At 36.6% G+C, this 27,088-nt stretch overlaps 1 protein-coding gene across 2 annotated transcripts in view; it reads left to right on the top strand.

Moving 5' to 3' along the window:
- The first annotated feature begins 348 nt into the window (after positions 1-348).
- The window catches only part of LOC306848534 (semaphorin-3F-like), a 36,587-nt gene continuing 9,847 nt past the window's right edge, over positions 349-27,088 (top strand). The window contains exons 1-2 of one of the 2 annotated variants that reach the window (XM_079383143.1): positions 349-829; positions 14,900-15,031. In XM_079383143.1, coding sequence (XP_079239269.1) covers positions 14,932-15,031 — 100 coding nt within the window. In that variant the 5' untranslated portion in view covers positions 349-829; positions 14,900-14,931. The remainder of the gene's footprint in view (positions 830-14,899; positions 15,032-27,088) is intronic. The other variant, XM_079383142.1, reaches the window with a different exon arrangement.

Raw genomic sequence — 27,088 nt, 5'->3', positions numbered from 1 at the left:
AATTAATATCGACATAATTTCAGACCAAAATTACTGACTAAATGTTAAAATGGTTTCTATTCATTTAAACATATCTGCCCTTAGAAGATAAGACTATTATCACCAGAGTGTCAGAGCTGCTGACAGAAACCTGCTCTGTTTCACATCAGAGAGAATTAAATATGAGGCCTCACCCAGACTAGGAGGTTTATTATAACCCATGCAACCTGACACCAAGAGTAATAACTCTAAGTTAATAGGACTCAGTATTGGGAACTTCATGTACTAGTTTATAATTAATGATCCCCCTCTTTGTAAGATTAACTAAGAGGCCTGGTTTATTAGCTGGATGACAATCCCTCATTCAGTGCCTCAATCAGGCAGCGGGGGCTCTGTGCAGTTGAGTGCTGGCAGGGAGCTGGTTAACACTGACACGGCTGGCTGGTTTTAATAGGGAGGTAGTGGAGAGAGGGCGAGGTACAGCACACAGCACAGCCGACACCTGCAAACACTTGACTGGACTCGTACAGAGAGGTAGCGCGGCTGACTCTGGAATACTAACGGATTTGCTCCTCATGATATTGTGAAAGATGACAGTGCGACTGGAATTGGGAAAGTTTTTCTGAGCTCCGCGTTAATTCTCAAAGGGTAACCGGTTAATGAACGCAAGTACTTTAACTCCGCCGATTGGAAACTTTGGCAACTGAGAAAGAACTAAGAAACAACCTAAAAGCCTGCAAACAAATGGACATTGACGCGTTTAGGTGTGTTTTGTGACTGTTTTGTTCGCATCGGACAGCTGCGTGCCACGGAATGTAACATCTTCCATCTTAAGTTACCTGGACAAGAAGTAAGTGGCTCTTTAAAGAAAGAAACATGTTTGAAACATTAAGCAGTCTGTTTGTTTGATACGGTTTCTTAATTTACTCATCTTTGAGTTCTTTGTTTACATTATCCTGTCACCTACAGGCTGCCTCAAACAGTGAGGTGCCCGACGAGAGCACTTATGGGAAACATTTTTGGGCATCATCACGCGTATGTGATCCTCAAAAATGCAGTTGACACGGAAAATGCATATACTGTAAATATGAAAAGCTTTGAAACGTTCTACAGAACCTATAGGACCCCATTGAAAAGGGTCAGATTAATGAGGAATATACAAAATGAATGGGACCTATAAGTTTTGAAGAGCCTCAAGTATCTTTTTTTACACACACACAAATATATATATATATATATATATATATATATATATATATATATATATATATATATATATATATATATATATATATAACCAAGTCTTATCTTGGTGGGTTTCTCACAGCCATTGTCCACAGAGTCCTGCGTCTTCATAGATGCCATGAGGTTCCCACATCAGCCTTCATTGTCATGACAAAGTTGCTCAGGAATTTTCGTTTTCTTTTAAAACAAAGCAGGCAACTTTAGAGAACCGTGAGGTGACATTTCGAAATGCACATTATATGTTCACTGGACTAATTTATTATTCATTCACAGCTCTACCTGAAAAAGTAATACATTATGGATCTGAAGTTAAAAGCATAACAGATCAAAAATAACATTAGATATGGTCCCTAAAATTTTTAGTTTTATAATCTTAAATTTTGTCAATGTAGAATAATAGAGGGCATGAATTATGTATTATTTCCAGTAGTGCTTATTTTAGTCTAGCTGAGAATTTTATTGCAGTTGGTACACAGTTACAGGTACACAAGACAGCTCCGTCATCATAGAAGAGACTAAAACTGTTGAATGTGTGGTTTATTTGGTCCTTTAATCAATCCATTGATTGATTTGTAAACTTTGTCTGAAACACTGCCCTGGCTGTACAACATTTGGTGGTTTCTGGTATCAAATAGCGATGCTTGATGTGTGGGACACTCAAAATCCTGCACAAAACATGAAAGGCTCTTAGTGAATATGATTTTAAGGCTGTTTTGAAATTCATGTCCTGCGCTTGTATCAGTTGAAATATAAAAAATGTATTTCATTTACGTCCTTGCTCAGCGAACTTGAGGATGATTTTTTTTATGCTAAGACAGAGGAAATGAATAAGGAATTGATTAGCAACTCAGTTTATGTGCTCCTGGGTGTAAATACTGATTAGAATCCTTAAATGCACAACATGAAGGTATTTATGCAATTCTCTGTGTGTTACCTTGATCCTTCCTAAATGCCTCTTCAGTGTTGTTACGCTGGCATATTTGTGTGCTGATTTTTTTTAATATGTTGCGCTAAAAGCTTCTGGCCTTGATATGATATGAAGATGGACTGTTTTAGTGGTGTATAATTTCCACCAACCTATTGAAGTTATTCAAAACCAACCTGCTGCTTGAAAGACTTGACAGTGGAATTCTGGGATCCATGTGGATCATATCTCATCAATTATTGAACAGTTATTGAGGCAGGCGAGGAAAGAAAGTCTGAAATCGATTGAGAGGCATCTTGCCCTGAGGGGTTCACTGGATCTGCCTTTATTTTGGTATTGTTGACAGGCCTTAGTGAAATATTAATCTTGCCAATCATAGAATACACTATATACTGACTTACCTAGAAGCTGTGCCATCCATACTAAAATCTCTTGCTTGTGCCATTTATTTATTTATAAAAAAATAAAACAGGGTTTTTAAAAAATATTATTGACAATTACACGAGTCAGTTGAATGCTTTGTTATTGATGGAATTGTGTCATTTTTGAAGTTTTGCCTGAGTACATTTAAGTTAATTGTAGAGAAATACAGTGGTTACACTGTAACCTCTGATTACATTAGAAAAAAATATCAAAACACGGATGCTATTTTTTTTTATTACATTTTCATGCATGTATGAAGTTCTTCTGAAATTCACTTAGGTGTCCTAACAGAGTAATCATGTATGCAGTTCATCACATTGTCATCATTTCAGAACTACAAAGTGTCCAAATACTTTCTTAATTTCAAACACTATATGTCTTGTTTTATACCTTTCTAAATGTTCTCTAAAAATGCCACTAGGTTTGATGCTTTATTTAATGCAATGATGTTACACTTTTTTTTCAAATGTTTTGCTTCCAAGTTTATCCTTTCTTAATAATTTTTTTTGTTTCCCTTGTCATGAGGATGAAGAAGATGATGATAAAAGACTGAAATAAATATTCTAAATTGGTCACTTTGTTCTATTCTGAGCGTTTCTTGAAGACATTATGAGGTCATGTTTGGGAAGAGAGTATGTGAGAACTCCGAGCTGATGTCTTTGTGATTAACACACTTTGAACATTAAGATGGGAATCTTTTTATATAAACAGCCCCTGAAAGACACATAAATATTCACACTGATACTCTTCCAAGCGTATTTCAAAGAATCCAGAGATGGATAATTAATACCTGTACAAACCTGTTGACATAATGTTTCAAGCATAATTGGGAGCATTTGTCACAAGAACAAAAATAGTCTGTTCATCAGCTGTAATTTGCAAACAATTTATTGGGTATCAGTTGTCAATGTTTGGACGTTTGCCTTTCTTACATTTAACATTATTTTAGACTAGAAGTTCACAGCCTTACTAAATCCCAAACCCCCTGCAGTCTTCCTAGTGAAAGTATTTGAATGGATAGGCCTATTCTAATCTCTTCCTTTTAACTTATGAATATTAAAGCTTTTATCCCTCTCCCCGTTTTGTTAATTCAGGGAAACGGTCTTTAGCTCGTTGTTTATTTTTGCGCATTTCGACATTCATGTAGCTTTTTTGTTCACTACGTAATTGACACACTTAAATTCCCATTTGTCACAAGTGCCTCGCTCTCTCCCCCCCACACACACACCCACAAACATAGAGAGAGATGCACTCATGTATACACTTCTCACTCTCTACACATACAACAAGCCTCTTGAGACGGTTGTCATGACAGCGTCAGTGGTGCTGGGGGGTCAGAGTGGGGTCAGACCGGACTCTAGGGGTTGGTGGAAGGGGGAATCTGGGGGCATAAGTGATAATTTAGTGATGTCATTGTGGATATGGGGAGGCGTGCACCTTACGAACAGTGGGTTTTTGCACATTACATATTTTCGATGTTCATTAATGCATGCGTTCAGGCTTCAAAGCAGAAGCACCTGACATGATTTCAGAATGCTGACCCCCCTCAAACAGACCCCCTCATCAACCCCGGACCTGGTGCCACATTTACGGAGAAAGGCACAATGCAGGGGCGTCAATAACAGTGAGCAAGAGTGCCTAATCCTTGCAGCTGTCAGCCCTGGGAGTATTAAGCCTCCATTCTGAAGATTCTTGGGTCTTTGCCAATCAAAGACCAACAGTAGTTGCTGCGAGTGTCCGCTGATGACCAAACAATCTATTCTCTGGCTGGAGAGGACAGTGGAAACAAAGAAAAATGAAGTCATCACATTAGAAGGGCAAGAAAAGGCTTAGGGGAAAAAAAAAGATGCAGGGTGTTCATCGGTCCAGTGATGCTACACTAATGTCACACTTGTAGTGTCTGGTTGTTCTCAGACTATCTGGAAAATGTGATGGTATGACAAAACAATAAAAATAAATGTTGAATTAAGTGTTGAGTGAGGGATGCCAGGAATGGCAAATTAAAACTTGTTAACCTAGAGATTTGAATCCTTTCTTTTCTTCGACTACTTGCCATATGTAAGATGATCTCAACTGTTGCTCGGTTGGTCGTACTTTAGGTCTGAATGGGGTTGTGGAACTATTGCCAAGTATATCGTTACCATATCTTTTTTTTTTTACTTTATCGGTTGATATTGATATTTAATTGTGCATGCTTATCATTTTTTTTCATTTAGATGTACATGTAATGGAATTATGTAATTTAATTACAAAATAAATGTAACGATTACAAAAGCGGTTACATCTGAGTATTTTCACACACGTACAGATTTGATTGATTTTTTTTTTTCTAAATTGCATTGACTGCTCTAAAATATGAGACGCCAATGTTTCAGGAGCTTAGAACACAGAATAGGACACACGTTTATTCGATAACTTTTATTGGGGTTATATGTATGCTTTATTTTATTAAGATTAACAGTTTTTTTTCAAGGCATTATTAGATTCCAGTGTTTCCTGTCATAGCTATACAAAGATTTGTTTTTAAAAAACAACATAATATCTATTAAACTATATCTTGTTATGATTTTAAATCTGTATTTAACCTCAGAATGATCTCAAAGTAAGTCTGATTTTGTGGTGGCTATGATTTAAAATTAAAATATTATAATCTTTATTCAAGTGTGGAAGGATTTCAAAAGTCTGACAGTAATCGGTTTTGAGCACTAACCTGTAAGGTTAACCCTGCCTGGTTTACGTGTTTGAAAATGATTTACAGTTGAAAACATTTAGAAAAGTAATCAAATGTAATCGGTTACATTACTTTAATAAAGTAATTGAAATAGTTACACTACTTATTACATTTTAAATAGAGTAACTTGTAATCTGTAACCTATTACTTTTCCAAAGTAGCCTAACACTCAATTGAAGTACATGTTTAAAAAGAATAATAATTTAATAATATGACTTAAATGGAATCTCAAATGTCAAAATAAATATAATTTTAATACTGTACAGTGTAAAGTTGTAGCATTTAAATAATACAATTATTACTTATAAAAAATTTGAATTTATTAAATAGAATATTTTATTGGCTTTGTCAGTTTATGTGCATGTATTGATAAGCCAATAAATTGTCAAAAAATAGCAGACATTATATGATATTAAAACTTTTCTAAAATTTGCATATATACAGTTAAGTGCAATATTAATATTTATAATTTTTGTTTACTTTTGTATGATGTTTTGGATTATCATTTGATCTCCAATGTAAAATCTTGGTCCTTAAGCAAAGTCAAATCTAAACAAATCAAAATGCCATTTGAAACCAAGAACTAATGGATTAAATCTCCTTTATTCTTTTGATGCAGAGCATAACAACATTGCATCCTATCATGAGGTCCCCTGATGCTGGAAAACAGCTGTCAGCTATGAATAGCAGAGGCCATGCTGGTGGGGTAATTGTAGAGGAATTCAGTGTTTATCATGTAAATAAAATAAGAGAGGCCATCGAAACAGGTGTTGGTATGCACCGGGTGGGCCATGTGCTGTTCGCCCCGCTCTGCGTAAAGTCTCTCTAATGCTCCTGCTCTCAATTTGTAGCATTACAACAACACGAGCACCACTTTCAGGGATCTGGTTTTGCCAGAGGGGAGGAGAGCATTGTGGTAGGGATTAGAAAAAGAGATGGGCAGAGTTCATGTGTGCGTATTTATGTGTGCGCGTGTGGCTTGAGAATGATGGAGTGCATTAATATTGCATGATGCAAAAGCGCCTTTTTTGTTATTTCTAAATTAGTGCCTCATTTCATCATTCGCGATAACCTATCATATATACTGGGCTGCTCTTTCTTTTTGCATGAGGAAATGGTTGTTGCGTGTTGCTTGGTGACTGCACAACATCGCTGACGTGTGAAGGTGAAAATGTCCCTTTGGTTTGTGGGTAGCGGTCACTTCAAAGACCCACAGATAAGATGTTTGGAGCTTAGCGGCCTTTGAAGACAGGAGCTGAATCCGGTCCTTAAGGGTGGTGAAGCTTAGCCAATGACTCCAAAGCTGTCTGCTCCGCCCAGTTTAAATGCACAGTCCTGGACCTTCGTGTAGGGGGCAGCCAACATTAGAGCTGGAGAAGGGCCACAATTCCCTCAACAGTGGCATGCACTTAGCTCCCTGACACTAGAGAGCATATGTGCGTTTGTGAAAACCTTCCCTCACTTGCTAAGCGCACGACATGAACTTACTTTAGACCTGGCCCTGAGAAAGCCAATCTGTTATGCCGCTTGCCAGTATACTTCAGGACTGGCTGTCAGCCATTTTTGCAAAAACAGGCATCAAAGCTACAATGGGCAGGTCTGTGTGTGTGTGTGTGTGTGTGCATGTTTATGTGGTTTATGTGTGTAAAACTAAGAAAAGTCGGTAAAAATAGGGCCCAGTATACTGTGTTAATAATATGAAGTTTTTTATATTTATCCTTCACATGTGTTTTACTTTATTTTTAAATTACACATAAATTGAGTTGTGTTTTAGGGTCAATGGAAACATTTGTAAACTTAATGGATAATGTCTTGGCAGAAAATTAACAGTACATTTTTCAATAGTTTTTTCTTACAGTTTATAGTAAAAAAAAATAAAACCCTAAAAGAGATTTAAATTTTTTTTTTTTTACAGTTTGTTTGACCATGTGCTTTTGAAAAGTGTGATTGATAATATAAAAAAATATATTTTGTCAGTTTAAATTTTCAGTTTTTGCTTCAATTTCAAAAACTTGCTAAAATTTACATATGTATTCAAGCACAAATAATTACAAAGAAATGGCAAGTAATTAAACATGACATTAAGTAGAAAAACTAACGGTAATCTCTTGTAAAGCATGTTCCAATAACCTACGCTGCTAAAAAAGTTGTAAATACAGATTATTGGAGTATGTTTTACAAGGAAATACGATTTCAGTTTTTCTACTTAAAATGTAATGCTTAACTCAGTGTGTCATTTGCCATGTCTTTTTAATTGTGATATATACTATTAATTTCTGAGTGTCTATACCAGACTGTTTTTCAGTGTTTAAGCTGCTGGCCTGGTTTGCTGGTTTAAGGGTGTTTTAGGCTCTTTTTTGACTGGAAGACCTGCTAGTGGCCAGCTAAACTAGTGAAAACCACCATTTTTTCAGCAGGAAGAAAGTAAAACTTAACAGTAAAGTCTGAGTTCCTGGTAAATGATTATTTTATTTCTTCTGTGGTGGATGTCGAAACATGACCCTTTTGACCCCTTTGTACACTTGTTAGTCCCTTGGGGCTGTTTTCCGAGTCAGTGGCAGCTCTATTGCTGAACTAATGCGTCACGCTAATGAGTGCTAACATTGACAGCAGCCCGCATTAGCCCCACCCAGCCTGCGCTCTGAGAGGTGATAGGGTTGACTGCTTCACCTTTTCTTCTCCACCTCAGTGGTTTAATTGCTTGGGCTAAAGCTCTTGTTACTTTCCTCTCTTTCTTTCCCATTTTTCTGTTGTTTACTCAGATTTGCTAACTGAAAAGTGGTCACAAAATCTTCAGAGGCCTTGAAGGTTTGGGGTGCAGAATATGCTTTTCATTCTCACTTTCTTCACGGGAGAATGAAATGTAGCCTGAGGATTTGGAGGGGATTTCAGAGATTTGGAGTTTGTAGTTCAGCTTGTCATGTAGCCGTATATCTTGGGTGGTGTCATGCGGAGTGGTTTATCTACATACATGCTTTACTTTAGATCTATTATGTTGTTTTATCCTATGACAGTCAGTGATTTTTAATTTTTTTTATTTAAATGGTATTTTGGCCTTAATGCACTTGACTTTGGGAAAGGAGCAAACTGATACTGATTGGTTCATGAAACTGATAATTAATCCAACATAGACTCATTGGAAAATTGTGCACACACACACACATATATACACACATATGTATGTACAACATACAACACAATTCACTGCAGTTTCCAGTTGAAATTAACTCTAGTGGAATTAAAACAACTTTTATTCCTTTTCACTCAAATTATAATAGGGCAGTGGAAAATGATTTTGATTAATGAACACTTATTTTCAAGTGTTTCTTTGCACAACCATTTTGATTTGTAAACTATTGTTTAATGTTTGCATTCAGGTTCGTAGCCATCATTTCAGAAATGAGTGGGACAGAATATCAAGCGTAATATCATTTTTTCTGACATTTATATAATTGATCATTTAAATTTTTAAAGGCCAGTTTATTTCCTCTCACTTGTGAAGTTTCTTTTGTTTATTGTGCATCATCATGTTTTCTGTTTAGCCCTTACAAAAAAATCTGAATTAAACATCATCAATCACCATCTTAATTTTAATTTAGTGTTACAAAAGAGTTCTGGTTCATCTGTTTCTGAGAAAATTGAAAATTGCTTTTAGGATCAGTCAATGGACATTTTACTTTGAAACAAGAAGTAACGTAAAATATAATTTAGCAGAAATGTCGCCACAGGCACGTTTTTACAAATGAGGCTGGGTTGAGTTAATCACATAAGGAGGTCACTTTATAGTTGTATTGAGTTTTTATATGGATTGGTTTTATAAATTATTTTCTTGTTTAGTCATTGGCCTATTTATTCAATGACTAGAGCGAACAAAACCTCAGAGAAGATATGCACAAACTCACAGAATTATTATTCATTGCAGATGCAACTCATTGTCAGACAGTAACCGCTCCAGGCTAAAATGCAGGACGTCAACAATAGTCTCTGATCGTACCCCTCTGATTTCTCCCCATGGGCTATTCCCAATATGCCTCTGGGGATCAGGTGGCCCAGATAAACATATGCAATCTGTCACTGCCCACAACTGATAGACAAAAGAGTCACCCTCATGCAGTTTTCCATCCATTTTGTTGCATCATTTACCAGAAATAAATCATCGAATATAATGTAGAAAACAAGTTTTATGGATGAAAAAAATGACTAATGGAAAATTAACCACATCCTTGAAAAAACAGAGCAAATCAAGTGAAATCTAACGAAAGTGAACAACATCTCAGCCCTTGATTTTTGAGGAGCTCATGTTTCTGGTTTTCTTGGCATGCAGGGTTTAGCCTGATCATCCATCTTTAGTGATGCTGTCATTGTGTTTTGTGTGTCTTTGGTTAAAGGTTGCTGGCCGCTGTGGTTTAAAAGCACAGTGTGAGTCTCAGTTGAAGCTCTCAGTTAATTGTGACTGTTTTTGTAGTGAGTTATAGGCTTCTAGGCCTCTTCATCACATGAGAAGCCAACAGTAATCCAACTCACAGAAACAGGGATGGTTTTCTTGGTTTCATTAATCTAGTGACTTGTGCACAAGAAATTTAAGATGGAGAACCCTTAAGTCATTTTCGGATTGAAACAGAGTAAACAAACATAGATAAAACAAAACAAATGAAGATTATCAGGTTTTCTAAGCCATTTAAAATGCTCCAACCGAAGGTTTGGTGTACATAAGCGTTAAAAAGATTACATCAAAGAACAAAGATGTCAAAGAGGAGACTGGACAGACATGTAAGGACGAGTCTTCTGTCACTGCGAGACTGATGAGGACCAACAGGTCTTTGAATTGAGAAATGGCCTGTCTTATGTGGCGGAATGTGTGGCACAGGGTTATCAGCTCTAGACGATCCCTCAGAGCTCAGAAATGGCCTTCCACTTGATTCTGAAGTTTCTCAGATCTGTTTTACTGACTAGATGAGCTGTTGGAACTGCACCCTTGAAATTCTTAGCCATATAGTTTGATGTAAAAACAACCGATTCACAGAGATTTAACATTCTTTTAAATAATGGGGGACATGCAGGGTGTTGGTCATGTGATCAATCATGTCTCGCTTTATTCCTTGGGGCTCCCCTGCTAAAAGTCTTTCTTTGTCGGGGGCCTATTGAAGAGGTTTGTGCATTTCTCTTTAATGCATTTAATGACGTACAAATTCTTTTAAAAGTTTTGAATCTAGATTCAAAATGACCTCTAAATATCGTCATCAACTCAAAAGCATGAGGTTTGAGAAGCATTTACTTATTTGTCAATTAGAGCTGCTCTAAAGGGTCCTGTGAGTGAAAATGCAGACATTGGTTCAGCAGGAGGGAGCCACTGCAGTTGAATCATTGAGGGAAAGTCTCCCAGAATCCTTTGTGTCAGGTCACCCCATGACCTACTGTTTCCAGATACCCAGGCTCCTTAATGGTAAATGCGCTGCGCTATTGGTTTTCTGTATTCATGCCTGCTGCATGGAAACTAATTTCCACTTGAAGAGGAGCTCAGCTGGAGAGAGAAAAATAGAGTGTTAGAGACTGGGACCGAAATGAGCGCAGAGAGAGAGAGAGAGTCTTTGCCAAATTATATTTTTATTCAGGTTATTTTTCTGTTTTATACTTTTTTCATTAAAGAACCACCAGAAATGTCATTATAAAATTAAGATTTGTTTATTTTAATTGCATTTCAAATTTCCATCTATTTGGATTATACATTTTTAGCATAAACTAATAATTTGATGCATATTTGTCAGTCATACATAAATGAAACATGAATGAGATTTTTGTAATGCTAATAATGCACTGCATATACTTTAAATACACAGTAAACAGGTTTATATATTTATCATTAATAATCCAATTTATTTAATTTTCATACTAACTGAATCTTACATGTTCAACAGGAAGCTATCAAACCATGTTCATACTTTTTATCAGATTAAATATATTTGTTTTCACATGTCATGATTCATTTTTTGGGTGTACTCGTTATTACTCAATTTGCTGTTGATTCATATCTGTATGTTTTTTTTTTTTTTTAAACAGTGGCTCATAAAGAATCTATTCACACTTTCTTCCACACCACAAGCATGACACACTATAGAAAAACCACTTAAAAATAATGTAAAGAATTACTTCTTCTGGAAACATGCAATAATTCATTTAATTTGAATTGAATTGGCATTTATTTATGGTGCTCTTTTCTTTCTAGTGTTTTTGTTTCATTTAGTTCCAGTGAAAAGGGTATGTAAACGATGACAATTTTGATTTGTATAGTTAATTTTCCATTGAAAGAAGTTGATTCAGTAATATTATGAATAAGCATGCATAATACCTTTAAATCCATATCTAGATAATGTGTTTTTCAGACCTACAATTCATCCTCGCTGCTCTCTGTCTTTTACCCTCTGCTGCTCATTTTATTGCCTCACCCTTGTCCTTGACCTCTGTTTATTCTCAGATTCACTCAGTTTCCTCTCTGTTTTATAAGAACCTCATCATTCTGTTGCTCCGTGTGCAGGTGTGGCTCACACGCATGCACACACACACACACACACACACACAGACAGAGAGACAGAGTGATAATGACACTCCTGTAGCCACTTGAGGTATATAATTAGAGAGCAGACATGTGCTGACTCTTAACGATAGGTATTCTCCAGGCTACGGGACTCACCCATGACTGCACCCTCACATTTACAGTGAATCTCAAAATAAAAGATGCACTCCCTCAAGTTCAGAAATAAAAGCATGATGCTGATTGTTTGGAACTGTACTGCCAAGTGTACTGTTAACAAGCACAGAAGTCAAAGTGGTGTATTATTACAGTTAATCAGTGCTGGGTTACTAAAATAGTGGCACTACTAATTTAACTACAATTTTCAGTAGCGTGACTAGTTGTTTCCAAAATAGTGTAGGTGTTCATGTAAGCAAATATTTTGTTCCAAAGCGAGCTGCACAAGCATTTTGGAAGTCTGATTCAATGAACCACTTAAAAATCTTTTTAAATTTTTAAAATGTATTTTGTCAAATGCTTTTTTTTTTAAATATATGTTTACTTGTTTGTTTCTTTATTGGTGGTATAGTGTAAATTGAATTGTTCAAATGCTATTCGGTCATTCAAATCTAGATTCATATATTACTATTTTTAGTTTGACAAGATGCAGTTTTAAAGTAGCTTCTTCAACGCAGCAGCTAATGATGTTGTTATATTTCAGTATTCGTTAATGGTCTTCTGTTGTAAGGTTTAGGGTATATTTACATGTCAACAAGACAAGTGAGCCAATAGGAAGCAAATCAGACATAATGTGGGTGCGCTCGGCCTCTCCGGTCTGTCTGGATCTGTAAGATAAATTTGACATGATGACAATAATGTGTTTGTGCCAGGTTTTAATCTTCTGAAATCTACACAGACTGGTCATTCCCTCTGGTGCCTTTCAAGAGTAGCAGACAGTGGAGAATTCAGCAGTGCTATTGTTTTATGAATCTCACATATTATTTATGCTAAATGCTGACTATAATATCTTTTATTGGTCCAATTGGTCTGCTTCGACTCTGAAAGCATTTTTGGTCTCCAGTTCAAATTAATAATACTGTAGCACATTTATCATAGATAAAGAGCGCTGTCTTGGCTATTGTTCCTCTGTCATTTTTAATCACTTGGAAGAGTGTCATTTATCCTGGAAGATGGCCAAAGTACAGCACATCATAGCGTGTTACAAAACGACCTCAGCAAAGAGGCCGTTAGTGGTAGAACCACAACAAATCTGTTAAATACCAGCAAAGTGTACTTTTGTGGTGACACTAATTATTTTACAGGATTATTCCAGGTTCAGTTTTTTTTTTTTTTTTTTTTTTGGTTTGTCCCTCTTTTTTTATATAGCCACAAGACGTAAACAATGTGTTAACATGATTTTAGAGAGAAATCTCCAGTTTAGTGTCACACGATCTTTCAGAAATCATTCTAATAGTGAAAGAATAGTGAGTGCTTATGAAAAATTAAGCTTCAAATTTCTGCTTTTAAATTCTCCAAAAATTGGACCCATTTTCTTCCATTGTGTTTCACAGTTAAAGGGATAGTTCACCCAAAATGAAAATTGTCATTAATTACTCACCCTTGTTTCGTTCCAAACCCGTAAGACCTTCGTTCATCTTTGGAACACAAATTAAGATATTTTTGATGAAATCCAAGAGCTTTCTGCTTAGACAGCAACGCAACTGAAACGTTCAAGGCCCAGAAAGGTAGTAAGGACATCATTAAAATAGTCCATGTGACATCAGTGGTTCAACCGTAGTGTTATGAAGCTACGAGAATACTTTTTGTGCACAAAGAAACCAAAAATTAGTTTTCTTTGCACACAAAGTATTCTCATATCAAAAATATCTTAATTTGTGTTCCGAAGATGAATTGAAGGTCTTATGGGTTTGGAACAACATGAGAGTGAGTAATTAATGACAGAATTGTCATTTTTGAGTGAACTATCCCTTTAACTTTCTTCATGGTAATCTACATTGCTGTTGATTTAACTCGTACTGAACATGGAATAATCATTTGAAAACAAATATATTGTATCTCGCTGTCAGCTCCACTTTAAATTTAAGTTAAAGTAACTGGCATATTGTACATATAAATCAGCATTGTTCTGAGCTCAACATCTTTGAGCAGTCTCATTATAAAACATGCTAGCAAGTGTTATGGTTATCCCTCATTAAGCATGTAAATCTGTGTACACAGCTTGCGTAGATACGTGCCCGCCATGTTTAGCACCTCAGAACAGGGTGATTTTCTGCAGATACGGAGGCTCACAGTATGTTGCCGTTCCCTGCCGACCGGGACTAAGAGTTTAAGATTTAAAGCAAGACTGTGTGACATGGATTTGCCGTAGCTGGAAGGATTTGGCAGACGTACTTGAGAAACCATTTCTCTCTGACTGCATAGTTTTCTAATCTCTTTTGGGCGCACGTCCCCACTGCAGAAAGACTTGCTGCCCTCTCCCACACAGTTTAACACTGTTTTCATGGAAAAGGCCATTTGTCTTAAGATATTTGTCTTTTTTTGTCTCTAGATAAAAAGCTAAAAACAAAACTAGACTGTGTACCTATGGATATTTCGAGCTGTTGTGTTTAAATAACTCGTTGTGGTTTAACTGGCCTGCCCTTGGGAAGGTGTTTATAGTCCTCATGGTGGATGGCTGTAAATGCTCTGAGAAAAGAGAGAGAAACTTACAGCCCTGTGTTACTGTGTGGAAACATTTCAGTAGTCAAATATTAAAAAGCCAACTGACACCTTTAATACTTTGTTTTCTTTTCTCTTCAGGGCCTCTTTATTAAAGGGTGGGACTTTTCTCAGATTTTCAGTGACCTGTAAACAGGCCTAAATTCGAGGCCGGGCTTTTTAGGGTGGGTGCTTCTGTGCTAACAAGACATGAGCATAGTTGAAATCGCTTTTGTTTTATGAGCCTCATTTATGGAAACAAATTGGAACTACTCATAAAATCTATACAGTTGCTGTCAGTTACCAATGAATGAACTTGCTAGTGATGTAACGCATGAACTGAATGTGTCTGTCTCTCTCACGCTTGCAGATCTCGGATGGTAAACTGCTGCTGTCATTATCATGATCACGATGCAAACCCTGCTCCTCATCCTGAGCTTATGTGTCTGGGGTTGTCATGGCAATGCCCGCACAACACCCCGAGTGCACCTGTCATATAAAGGTGAGAAATGTGTTTTTTAAAACATGCACACACATTTTTATTTGTATGTGTATTCTTTTTTGAGTTACCAATACATTACTGGTCTGATATATAACAAAACAGGCCATATTTACTGTGCATTTTTCCATTGTTGGTAATAAAGTGAGCCACTGAGGTGATCCTAATTATTAGACCTCATCTCATTATCACATTAAAATCCTTACTAACACCTGAAAATAACTGGGTCTGACAAAGTACAACCATTCAGGCACAAATGTGAAACTTTTAGCAAATGGAGGTTTTTTTCCTGAATACCGCATATGAAGGAAATTTAAAAGTGTCATTTGACTTTGGAAATTTAAAAAGGTTTAAATTAAAAATGTAAAAAATCACGAAATCATGGAAATTATATATTCAGTTTTTTTAAATTTCTTGAATTACAGGAATTGATTATTATTTAAAATATATATATATATATATATTATACTACCATTCCTAGTTTCTGTAAATAAAAAGTTTGAAAACAAGCAGCTTTGTTATTATAGCAAAATAACAAGTTCCCTTCTAAAAACGAAAATGCTCATCTTCATATTTTTCTAAACCTGTATGACTTTCATTCTTCTGTGGAACACTAAAGAAGATATTTTGAAGAACTGGACCCCACTGACTTTCATTGCCTGGACACACAAAAAAATATATTTTGTGAAGAAAGTCATGCAGGTTTGAAACGGTTAATTTGAAGGGGTTGTTTAAGTTTTTTAGAAAGTCTGTGGAATGTAGTTATCATGCTTTGTGGAGCTTCTGAACACTTTCTGTCATCAGTTGCTTTTTAACGCCTTTTTTTCTTACTGTTCCTCATGTCACACTCTTTCTCACTTTCTCGCTTCCTGTCTTCCTGTGTATGTTTTGAATCTGGCACCAGCATGCCTCATCTCCCAATTAATGCCCCAGAGAGGGGACTACCCATCATCCCCTCTGCAGGGGGATGTGTCACAGCGGGGCACAAAGAGATGCAAGCAGAGCGAGGCAGATGTTTGAAGTTGAAAAGTCAAATCTCTCGAACAAAAGCATTAGCATTTTTTCCCCATTCAGCTCGCAAGCGGCGGTCAAATACCAGGCTTGAAAAGATACATTGGCGTTGTTAAAGAGATATTGTTTTATATAATGAAAGACACTAGGCACAGCTGCATGCAGACACATTTATAACACTATTTTGCCCATCCGTCTGACAGAAGCACAGCAGCACAACAGGTCAGAGTCTGACATGAATTTGCTCTCACTTCTCAGAAACTGTCACACACAAAAGGAGGTGCCTCTGCAGTGGAGCCCCATTACTTCGTATAATCCATCAGAAAATATTCACACAAACACACACACAGAGAAACACATAAACTTACACACACCCTTACAGTCTTCTCTGCAATGTATATTTAGTACACAACCTGGTTGCTTGTGCCAATCTAGCACGCTGAGACATGGTTCTTCATGACACCCTACTGTCAGGATGCTGGACTTTCCTAACACAGTGTCCCGACCAGATGCGACACAACAATATTCCAATGACAATTTTTCAGGCCACACTGAAAATGAAAATGCTGTGCAATGATTTTGTGTTCACAAAGCATCTCAAAGCTGAACACATACATTCATTTTGTAAAAATTGAGGAATTGTTAGTGAATTTACACAATCAGTCCTTCGATGATTATTTGTACACTTTTAACAAAACAAATAATTTTAACATTTATTTGTACACTTTTAACAAAAAATAATATATATTATATATTAATAAAATATATATAAAAAAAACAATATATATAAATTTTATTATTTATAAATTCATTTAAAAACTGCATTATGTGCAATTTACATGTTTGCATACTTTTTTTTAAGTTAAGTGTTGATCATCTATTTAAAAATAAATGGCAATTAAATTTAAGTTTGGGTTAAGTTGTTAACCCTAATTGTAACCTTATAATGTCAAGGCGCTCGCCATAGTTTTAAGCATAAATTGAGGTAGATTTTTATCACAAAGATAACTTAATGTATTTAAAGAAAGAGCGTCTTGTTCAGTTTATTTTAAAAAAAAAAAAAAAAAAAATGTTTAGTTTTCCCCCCTTGCTGTACTGAAATCATACACGAAGACAAACAGAACCCAATCAAACAAATTAGACAAAAATATTTTCTTTGTCATTCATTTATTCGCGAAAACGATCCAATATTGCATATCTGTGAGTGGCAAAAGTATGTGAATCTCTTGGATTAGCAGTTAATTTAAAGGTGAAATTAGAGTCCATCTGTGCAGAGGTGTTTTCAGTCAGTGCAATGACTATGAAATGTCAGTACGTGACCTGTTTTATTCAAAGAACAGGGATCTATCAGGTCTGAACATGCTTGTGGAGGTGAATAATGTCATGAAAAAAGGACAATACTGAGGACCTCAGAAAAGAGGTGATGTTGCTCATCAGGCTAGAAAAACGTACAAAATAATCTCTAAAGATTTTGGACTCCACAAATCCACAGTCAGACAGATTGTATACAAATGAAGGAAATTCAAGACCACTGTTACCTCCCCGAGAAGTGGTCGACCAACAAAGATCACTCCAAAGCAGAACGTGTAATAGTCTGCGAGGTTGCAGAAGTTCCCAGGGTAACTTCTAAGCAACTAAAGGCCTTTGTCACATTGGCTAATGTTAATGTTCATGAGCCCATCATCAGGAGAACACTGAGCAACCGTGGTGTGCATGGCAGAGTTGCAAGAAGAAAGTCACTGTTCTCCAAAAAGAAAATTACTAGATAAAGGTCATGTGGACAAGCCAGAGGACTATTGGAGAAAGTTTTAATGGATGGATGAAACCAAAATAGAACTTATTGGTTTAAGTGCGAAGCTATTATGTTTGGAGAAAAGAACACACTGCATTCCATTTTAAGAATTTTATCTCATCTGTGAAACATGGCGGTGATACAGTATATCATGGCTTGGGCCTGTTTTGCTGCATCTTGACAAGGACAGCCTGCCATCATTGATGGAACAATGAATTCTGAATTATACCAGCAAATTCTAAAGGAAACCTTCAGGACATCTGTTTAGGAACAGATATGTAGCACTGGATAATTTTTCTCAATAAATAAATGACAAAGAAAATATTTTCTCTCACGTTCAGGATTTATATGAAAACCTGATGTTTTGGGTCATATTTATGCATAAATATAGAAATATTCTATGTTAAAGTAATCCGTATGAAACCAATGCGATGTCCAGTTTTTCCATCTCAACTCATTATATCTAATGCTGTCAGCGGAAACAAACAAGTTCATCCCGGATACTTTCTGTTTCTGGAAGAAGATCTGCTGAGAGAAATAACCCAGAATTTCTAAATGTGTTGTTGTTTTTTCCCCTTCAGAGCAAATAAACAATATACACTATGAAAATGCCAGGTGCAAAAGCTTGGAGACAGCATATATAGAAATTAAAACTTTTATTTAGCACACAGGTGATGATAAAGACATGTACCATGTTACAAACGATGCTGTTCTTCTGAACTTTCTATTCATCAAACAAATAAAAAATTCTTCTTAGCTTTTTTCAACATAATAATAAATGTTTTTTAGCAGCAAATCACAATATTAGAATGATTTCTGAAGGATCATGTGACTGGAGTAATGATGCTAAAAAGACAGCTTTGATAAAATGTTTAACTGCACTCACAAGTGAATCTCAAGTTATTTTGTGTGATAGCTAAATATATACTTAATAAACTACAAACAAAAAAAAAATATTTAAATTTATTTTGTCCTCATATTCTTTCTTGTAACTCTTCCTCTCAGTCACATACTTGACTAAATGGCTCATTATGAAGCTCATTATGCAGGCCTGTCTTCTCAGGTGTGAATGTGAAGGTTGACGCCTTCTCGCATAGACCCTTTTTACTCCAAAAATCAATATATTGTTTTTTGTGAGCAAATAAACAAGATGATTTTCACATTATTTTGAAGCAAAAATTCTAGGCTACAAGATCCAGTTCTCAGAAGTCTTGTGAACGAATGTTCTGTATGTTTTTTTTTTTTTTTTATGGCCTTATTTCAGTGACTTCAAAATGTTAGTTTTTCAGCCCCAAAAACACCCTCAGACCCCAGAGGGTTAAAGACATGGAGTTGGACAGTGCAATGCCTCAGCTTTACAAACTGTTCTCATTAGTGGCAACAATTGGAGCTACATCTGCAGGTGTAGAAGGAGCTTCTCCTGTTTAAAGCGGCTCAAGTCCTACTCCCGTAACACAATGGGCCAAGACCGTTTAAGCAGCCTAGCTCTGCTGGCCATTGAGAGGACACTGGTCAAGTCACTGGAAAAGACGCCTAGTTGGTACGACAGGGCATACCAAAAAGAGCATTTTCTTGAAAATAATTTACGTATAAATAAATGGACAATTTTTATGATGTAAGCCGAAAATGAGCTTCCCCTCTTTGAAAGACCAGCAGCCGTCACTGATATATATATATATATATATATATATATATATATATATATATATATATATATAATATATATATATAACATGAATTCCGAGTATGGGTCACCATACTTGGCCATATGTCACTTCACATATAATTTTACTCTAATATCATTGTATAGGCCCTTTAGGAGCCTGAAAAAAATGCTCATTTCAGATGACACTTAGAGGCTTTTGCATCTAGAGGATTTTGCGTCTGAACTCTTCATATATATAGGCTTGATTATAAGTTTAGAATTGATTGTGCATAGAAAAGACGTGGTTGGAACCTTTTCAGTCATCTTTTTCCCCCAGTATTTTACTTATACATCCAGCTATGAGGTTTATGTTAGTCTTTGAAATGTAGTATGTGTGAGTGTCTGAGAGCCCAAATGTTTGTGAGGGTGATTATGACCCTGGGTTGACTGGGGTTATTATGTGCGTAGGTGACAGTGGGATAGATCCCTGTTCTCAGAAACAGGATTGGTTTGTGGTGTTTGAGGTTTATTATTAGCTTGTGTGGTTGCTGTGTTTACCACGGCCAAAGTACAGGGAAGCCCCCCCAAAGCATGACAGGGCTCACTGCCAACAACCTGTTCCAAAATGCCACAGAGACAACAGGAATGTTTGGAGCTTCAGCCGGTGTCATCCAGCCTGAATCCGTCTCCACCCCACAGCAGAGCCACTGGCTTTGTCAGATTCAGGTATTAAGTTTGAGTTATGGTCAGGGTTGGGCTTAAAGATTTCAAGACTCCCATTCAGGAGATTTAAATGGAAATAATTAAGTTTTACACTCTTCAAATCATTGTTTGTTTATCCATCTATACAATGCCGCTCCCATTCCTTCTCCAGACCAAGATGAGTGACTTGAGTGCATTAAGAGAGTATCACTCAAGTTCTGTGAGTTCTCTCTGGAACCAGGCCACTTTCCCAGAGTGCCACTTAAAAACTGACAGCAGTGCCCGCTTATAAATGTGGGAATTTTTTGGAAAGGGTATGTGGTTGAACGAATTCTATAAACCAGAATTACGAGATAGAAGATCAGAAACAGAGCTGTGGGAGATTATTTTTCTTCTCTAGTCTTACATGGCTTGACCCCTGAATGTCTGTGCATGAAGTCCACCTTCAGAATCACACAGAAATCTTTGCACAGCCCTGAATCTCCAATCATTCATGAAGTTATCTACATCCAGGGACCCTTGCGTGTTTGTTTATTCAGTATTTTTGATAATTGATTATGCATATGCATATGTAGGACAGATTTGGCGCATAAATTGAGAGCAAAAAGTTTACTTGTTGATAAACCAACTAATTAGCTTCTATAATGGAGCTCCTATGTTGAATTATGTAGCTCTTTTATTCAAGCTTTATGGTGTTGATAGCAATAGATATGAAGACATTGTTCACATCAAAAATAAATGACGTATTGCACTGGAGGATTTACAGAATGGGCGCCTTGTGCAATAATGAGGGTATTTCTTGAACACATCTGTCTGATACAACTGTGTTGCTCTAACTTATCTTTGTTGTTGAATCAAAGCCTTGCAAATCAATACAAATGGGTTTATCGCTCATATATGACCATCCAAGTTTTTGTGCAAAGTGTTTGTTGGCAGATGCATTTATAACGAGGTCATGTAGAGTTTTGCATTTCATCTACAATCAACATGTCCTTCCCTGGAGAAACTCCGAGGAATTCCTCACCGATGAGATCCATTAGCCTATGTCCTTTCCTCTGAAAAATGCTCTCTCTCTTTTTTTTCTTCCATGCTGGCCTTGAGCTTGGCTGCCATGTTCAAGTAATGATCTTGGCCTTTTAAAAAAAAAAACAGGTCGGAGTGGCACAGACGAACCGATTTTTACAACATTATTAAAAGCTGCATCTGTGAGAATTCTCATGATACTCTTTACCCTTTTTTTTCCAGTAGTCTGGCATTCAGCCTGCAGAGGTTTTGGCTTGCAGCCACAAATTAAATAGAAAATAATGTTTGAAAACATGGAGGTGGTCTTTATAAGGAGACTGTCCACTTGTATAGAAATGAGTTGGATAAATCATTAGCACAGTGTGCCAGTTTGTTTGAGTACAGTGATAAAATTTGATAGAATCAATGAAAGTGGGCCAAACATATAGTTCTTTGCATTCTAGGGAGCAGTTGGTAAAAATAGTATATGGTTGTGACCAAGCACGTCAGTGCTCAGCCAGGCCTACGTGCTCATGATACATGGACGCATGTGAACAATAATGTGATATGATCCATCTCCCTTGTTATTTGTCAGATTAAAATAGAGCTATGCAGTGAAATATGTTTGGTGCAGTATAACAGTTAAGATTTCAATAAAGGTCAGCGGTTCAGCTTGATCCAGAAACTACAGCCAGTTAAAGGGACAGTTCACCCAGAAATGAAAATTCTGTGATCATTTAAGTTGCTACAAACCGATATGAGTTTCTTTCTTCTGTTGAACCAATGTTCTTCAAAATATCTTCTTTTGTGTTTAACAGAAGAAAGAAATTCATACTAGCTTGGAACAACACGAGGGTGGGTGTTGACAAAATTTCAGTTTTGGGTGAACGGTTCCTTTAAATGATTCTGAATCCATCACTGCACACTAGGGCACTGAACGTAAAGGAATAGTTCAGTACAAGTTAAACAGACCGTTCACTCAAAAATGTAAATTCTATCATCATTTACTCACCCTCATCTCGTTCCAAACTTGTATAACTTTTTTTTTTTTTTTTTTAGATGGCATGTCACAACATTGAACACATTGGCTTTCACTGCATGGACAAAAAACACAGAGATATTTTTCAAAATAGTCATACAGGTTTGGAATGACATGAGGGTGAGTAAATGATGACAGAATTAGCATTTTTGAGTGAACTGTCTCTTTAAATTGTATTGAACCTGGAACATTCTTTTAACCAGATTGCTACAAGTGCTCCATAAGTCATTTTTGAGCTTCCTAAATAACTAGAAATGCAATAAAAACATGTTTCCTTATGGAAACATTGTGCATTTAGGTCATGACCTAAATATTTAGATTTCCTAAAAAAGTCTTTGGCCAGAGGGTTATAAAGTCAGTGAAGCAGCTTTTGGAAAGAAGCTGTCAGGGCCGACTCGCAGCAGGAGTTTAGACGAGGCTCAAACTAGAGACGTCCAAAAGAAATATACAGACGTGGATAGTTCGCTGTACTTTTTATACAGTCTGTGTCTGTTTTCTGAGCAGACTGAACTGAACTGCTGACGCAGCTCCTAATATGCCAGTTTCTTCTAGACTTATTTTTTTAATGAGATGTCCTTGTTCACAGAGGCAGCAACTGCTGTCCACCTGCCTCCAGCAGTTGGGCTCTGATTACTGTCTCAGTCAAATCATGATGCTCCTTTGGAAATTATAATCTGAGTTTTGTTATAATTTAGAGTTTTCAGATAATTAAATATATATAATTTAAAAGCGATTTTCAGATGTGTGCCTCTTAAGGGATAAAATCCAGTTTTCCACTGCACGTTAATTGAGGGGTCTGGCGTCTTATTCCTCCCCACAGCATTGCATAATGTTTTATATTTTATTAGATTTTTTACAGGCAATAGAGGGGCTGTTAATAAACGAGAAGTTTTCCCCAACTCCAAATGCTCAGCATGTTCCACAGTTATTAGCTTGTCTTTGTGTATTAGGCAAGAGATTGGTACAAACACGGAGTCGCTCTACAAATCTGTTTTGAGAACTCTGGACTCAAGTGCTCTTCTTCTCTACTTCTCTGGGACCCTAATGAGTTATAATGACCCACTAAATTAAACACAACCTCTCAAACATGTATTGAGATAATCAGATTTGTAAACTGTGTGTGTGTCATTCAGTATTTCCAGCCACAGTTGAGCATAAAGACAAGTTTAGCTCACATTACTGCCATCTGTGTAGTTTCAGAAGATATTTTACATCCCCTTTGAATTAAGGATCTTCGTAACTGTTTTTTCTGACTTAATGAGACAGTGCCATTTCTCTTCAGCGACAATGTTTTAATGTGCAAAAGACTATAAATTCATATAATTAATTGGAAAAATATACAAAATGCCATACTTTTCCATTAAACATGTTATAAAAACTAGGCTGTAACAGTTTTTTCTCCCCCTCTTGCTTCAAACCTGATCTGTCTGTTGTTGGCACCATCACTATAGTTAGGTTTGGCAAACATTAAATGTTTGCAATTGGGACATTGTGAGTGGAAAATCTGACTGCTTTTGTCCTCCTTAAATGATGCCATTGTGATTTTTATTAAATTTGATTTTGACTCGTGGCAAACACTGACGAAAGTCACAACTGGTCCAGCCAGCTGGAAACCAATACTAGCAGAGCTCCTCAAAAACACATAAAAAGATATGCGTCACCTAATAAATGATAGGCGTTCAGAAACACACATCTAATGTACCATGGGGAGATTTTACCATTTAGATATTTAGTTATTACTGTTGTTTTTATAATATAATATAATACAATGAGAAACATCAAACACATTTATAATAATAAAAAAAAAATTTTATATTTATTTATTAGAAAATCTAAATTAATACAGTAAATATTGATTTATTCTAAAACAATAAATATCAAATACTTTATTATTATTTTAAAATATCAAAAACATCATAATACTTTATTTTATATTTATTTATTTTTGTTATTATTGTTGTACATTAACATTTGTTATAAAATTTGATCAATTTTAAGCTTTTTTCAAAGCAAACTCAAACATTGATGTGTCAGTTCCTTGACAGCACTTGTTTGCGCTAACGACCTCTCAAATGACATCACTTCCCATCACTTCTTTCAGATCTGAGTGCTTCAGATTGTTTGTAGAGTGGTAAAGGTCAAGGTCTGACCTGACGTCCACAGGCTGTCAGGTGCCTCCTTACTGAATAAAGTGAGGTGCCCTTGCTTGCCAAAAGATAGTGGATTTTGTGGATGAAGCCTGTTGGACAGGGATGAGAGAGAGCGCTGAGAATAGATCCGTGGCCCCAGTGCGCTGCAAGCGGTCTGGAATCCCAGCCTGCCCCTGTGGATCTGGCCAGGGAGATTTTGTACATGACTGGAGGATCACCCACACAGCTGCCAGAACCACACACGCACATATACATACACACACACACACACTCACTCACTCACTCACTCACTCACTCACTCACTCACTCACTCACTCACTCACTCACTCACTCACTCACTCACTCACTCACTCACTCACTCACTCACACACACACACACACACACACACACACACACACACTCACACACTCTAGTACACTTCGCCACCTACTTAGAGCCCTGAGGAGCACACCCAACACACATGTGAAGACACACACATTGAGAGCATATGTGACATCTCACCTGTTCACATGTGATCTCATAAACATCTTTCTGAATGACTAAATGTTATTTTAGGTAGGACCTTCATTCAGACCATTGCTTCCTTTAAACATGTATACAAGAGGTTAATCATGTCTTTATTTAATACATTATCTAAAACCTTTTCCACGTACTTCACTCTGACCTTCCTGTCACCGGCCCCATTCTATTTCTGTTTATCCAATGTGTAACGCTGGACAGGCGTTTGGACGAGAGCACAGTAATACCTCTGAGATCAAAGTGGTTTGTGGTATGACGCTAACATAGAGTAATTTATAGATTCGGTCTGTGTCAGTTGCGCCGTTCCGCTCCGCTAAAATCACGCACTTACTCTCGTACTCTCAGAGGGCAACAATGTCAGCACGTCCTCGTAACCTCAGATTTATGGTTAAAGTCAACTAGCTTCTCCTCATTCCCTGGCCCGACCTTCGCACTATTGTTGTGATGTATATGATTATGTTTTGTCATTTAAAGCTATCTGAACATGGACGGAAACACTAAATATTTGGTGTAAACGCACAGCTTTAATTGGTGATATGTCTTTGGGGAAATTAGTGGCTGAATGTGATAGAGATGGGGAACAGACACTTGGTACACTGGAGCACTGCGTGCTCAGACAGCTGAAGCCGTCTCTCATCTCTGCACCTGCTCTGTTCTCCCTTGTGTCCTCCCTCAGAGAGAAAGAAAAAGAGAGAGATAGAAACCACCAGCACCTGCTGTGTGAAAAATATGACAGATAATGAAGCCTGGGTTGAAAAAATAAAATGTAATTTTTTTTTTTTATATATATTTGCTTTATATACAGTTGGGCAAAAAAGTATTTAGTCAGCCACCAATTGTACAAGTTCTCCCACTTAAAAAGATGAGAGAGGCCTGTAATTTTCATCATAGGTACACTTCAACTATGAGAGACAGAATGGGGAAAAGAATCCAGGAAATCACATTGTCTGATTTTTAAAGAATTTATTTGCAAATTATGGTGGAAAATAAGTATTTGGTCAATAACAAAAGTTCATCTCAATACTTTGTTATATACCCTTTGTTGGCAATGACAGATGTCAAACGTTTTCTGTAAGTCTTCACAAGGTTTTCACACACTGTTGCTGGTATTTTGACCCATTCCTCCATGCAGATCTCCTCTAGAGCAGTGATGTTTTGGGGCTATCGCTGGGCAACACAGACTTTCAACTCCCTCCAAAGATTTTCTATGGGGTTGAGATCTGGAGACTGGCTAGGCCACTCCAGGACCTTGAAATGCTTCTTACGAAGCCACTCCTTCGTTGCCCGGGCGGTGTGTTTGGGATCATTGTCATGCTGAAAGACCCAGCCACGTTTCATCTTCAATGCCCTTGCTGATGGAAGGAGGTTTTCACTCAAAATTAGGGGTGGGCGATATGGGAAAAATATCATCACGATTTTTTTTAGAAATATCACGATTCACGATTTTATCACGATTCTTTGTCATGTTAGTTTTACTATTTTGGTTTTACAAGTTGTCTGAGCATTACAGCCAAACTAGAAAGACAAAGCCTTTCAAGGTAACAAAAAAAAAAAAAGAGATGGCAGATATTTAGGCCAAAGTGGGCGAAGATAAAAATCTTTGTCGTCATTTTATCTTTCTTATTAAAAAATAAGAACAAAGATACACTTTACAAATACAAATAATATACAAATAAAACAAACAGTGCTTTATTTTCAGGTACAATAGGTGTATTTAGCAGGAGCATTCAATGAAATTGAATGAACAAATATAAAAATAAAACACTAGATAGACTGATTCCTAAAGCAACTGTATTAAAGTTTTTCAGTCAAGAATAGTGAGGGATTTTTCTCTTTGCGTTTTGTTGTTTTGTTAACGTTAAATGAATAGTTCCCCCCAAAACTAAATAGTCATCTGTCTGTCAATTCTGTCATGATGTTTTATTTTTATACCATAATTTACTCAAAAGTTTTTTTTAAACCTGAATGCGTTTCTTTCTTCTGCTGAACATAAATGCTATTTTGAAGAAGGTGCAAAACCAAACAGTTGCTGGTCCTCAGTGACTTCCATAGGATTTTTCTTTCCTGCTATCAAAGTCAATGTGGACCAGCAACTGTTTGTTTACCCTCATTCTTCAAAATATCTTATTTTGGGTTCAGCACAAGAAATTAATAGAGGTTTGGGACAACATGCGAGTGAGTAACTAATGACAGAAATTA

Source organism: Barbus barbus (assembly GCF_936440315.1).
Source record: "Barbus barbus genome assembly, chromosome: 28".
NCBI lineage: Eukaryota > Metazoa > Chordata > Actinopteri > Cypriniformes > Cyprinidae > Barbus > Barbus barbus.
This window is presented reverse-complemented; position numbering and strand designations above follow the sequence as displayed.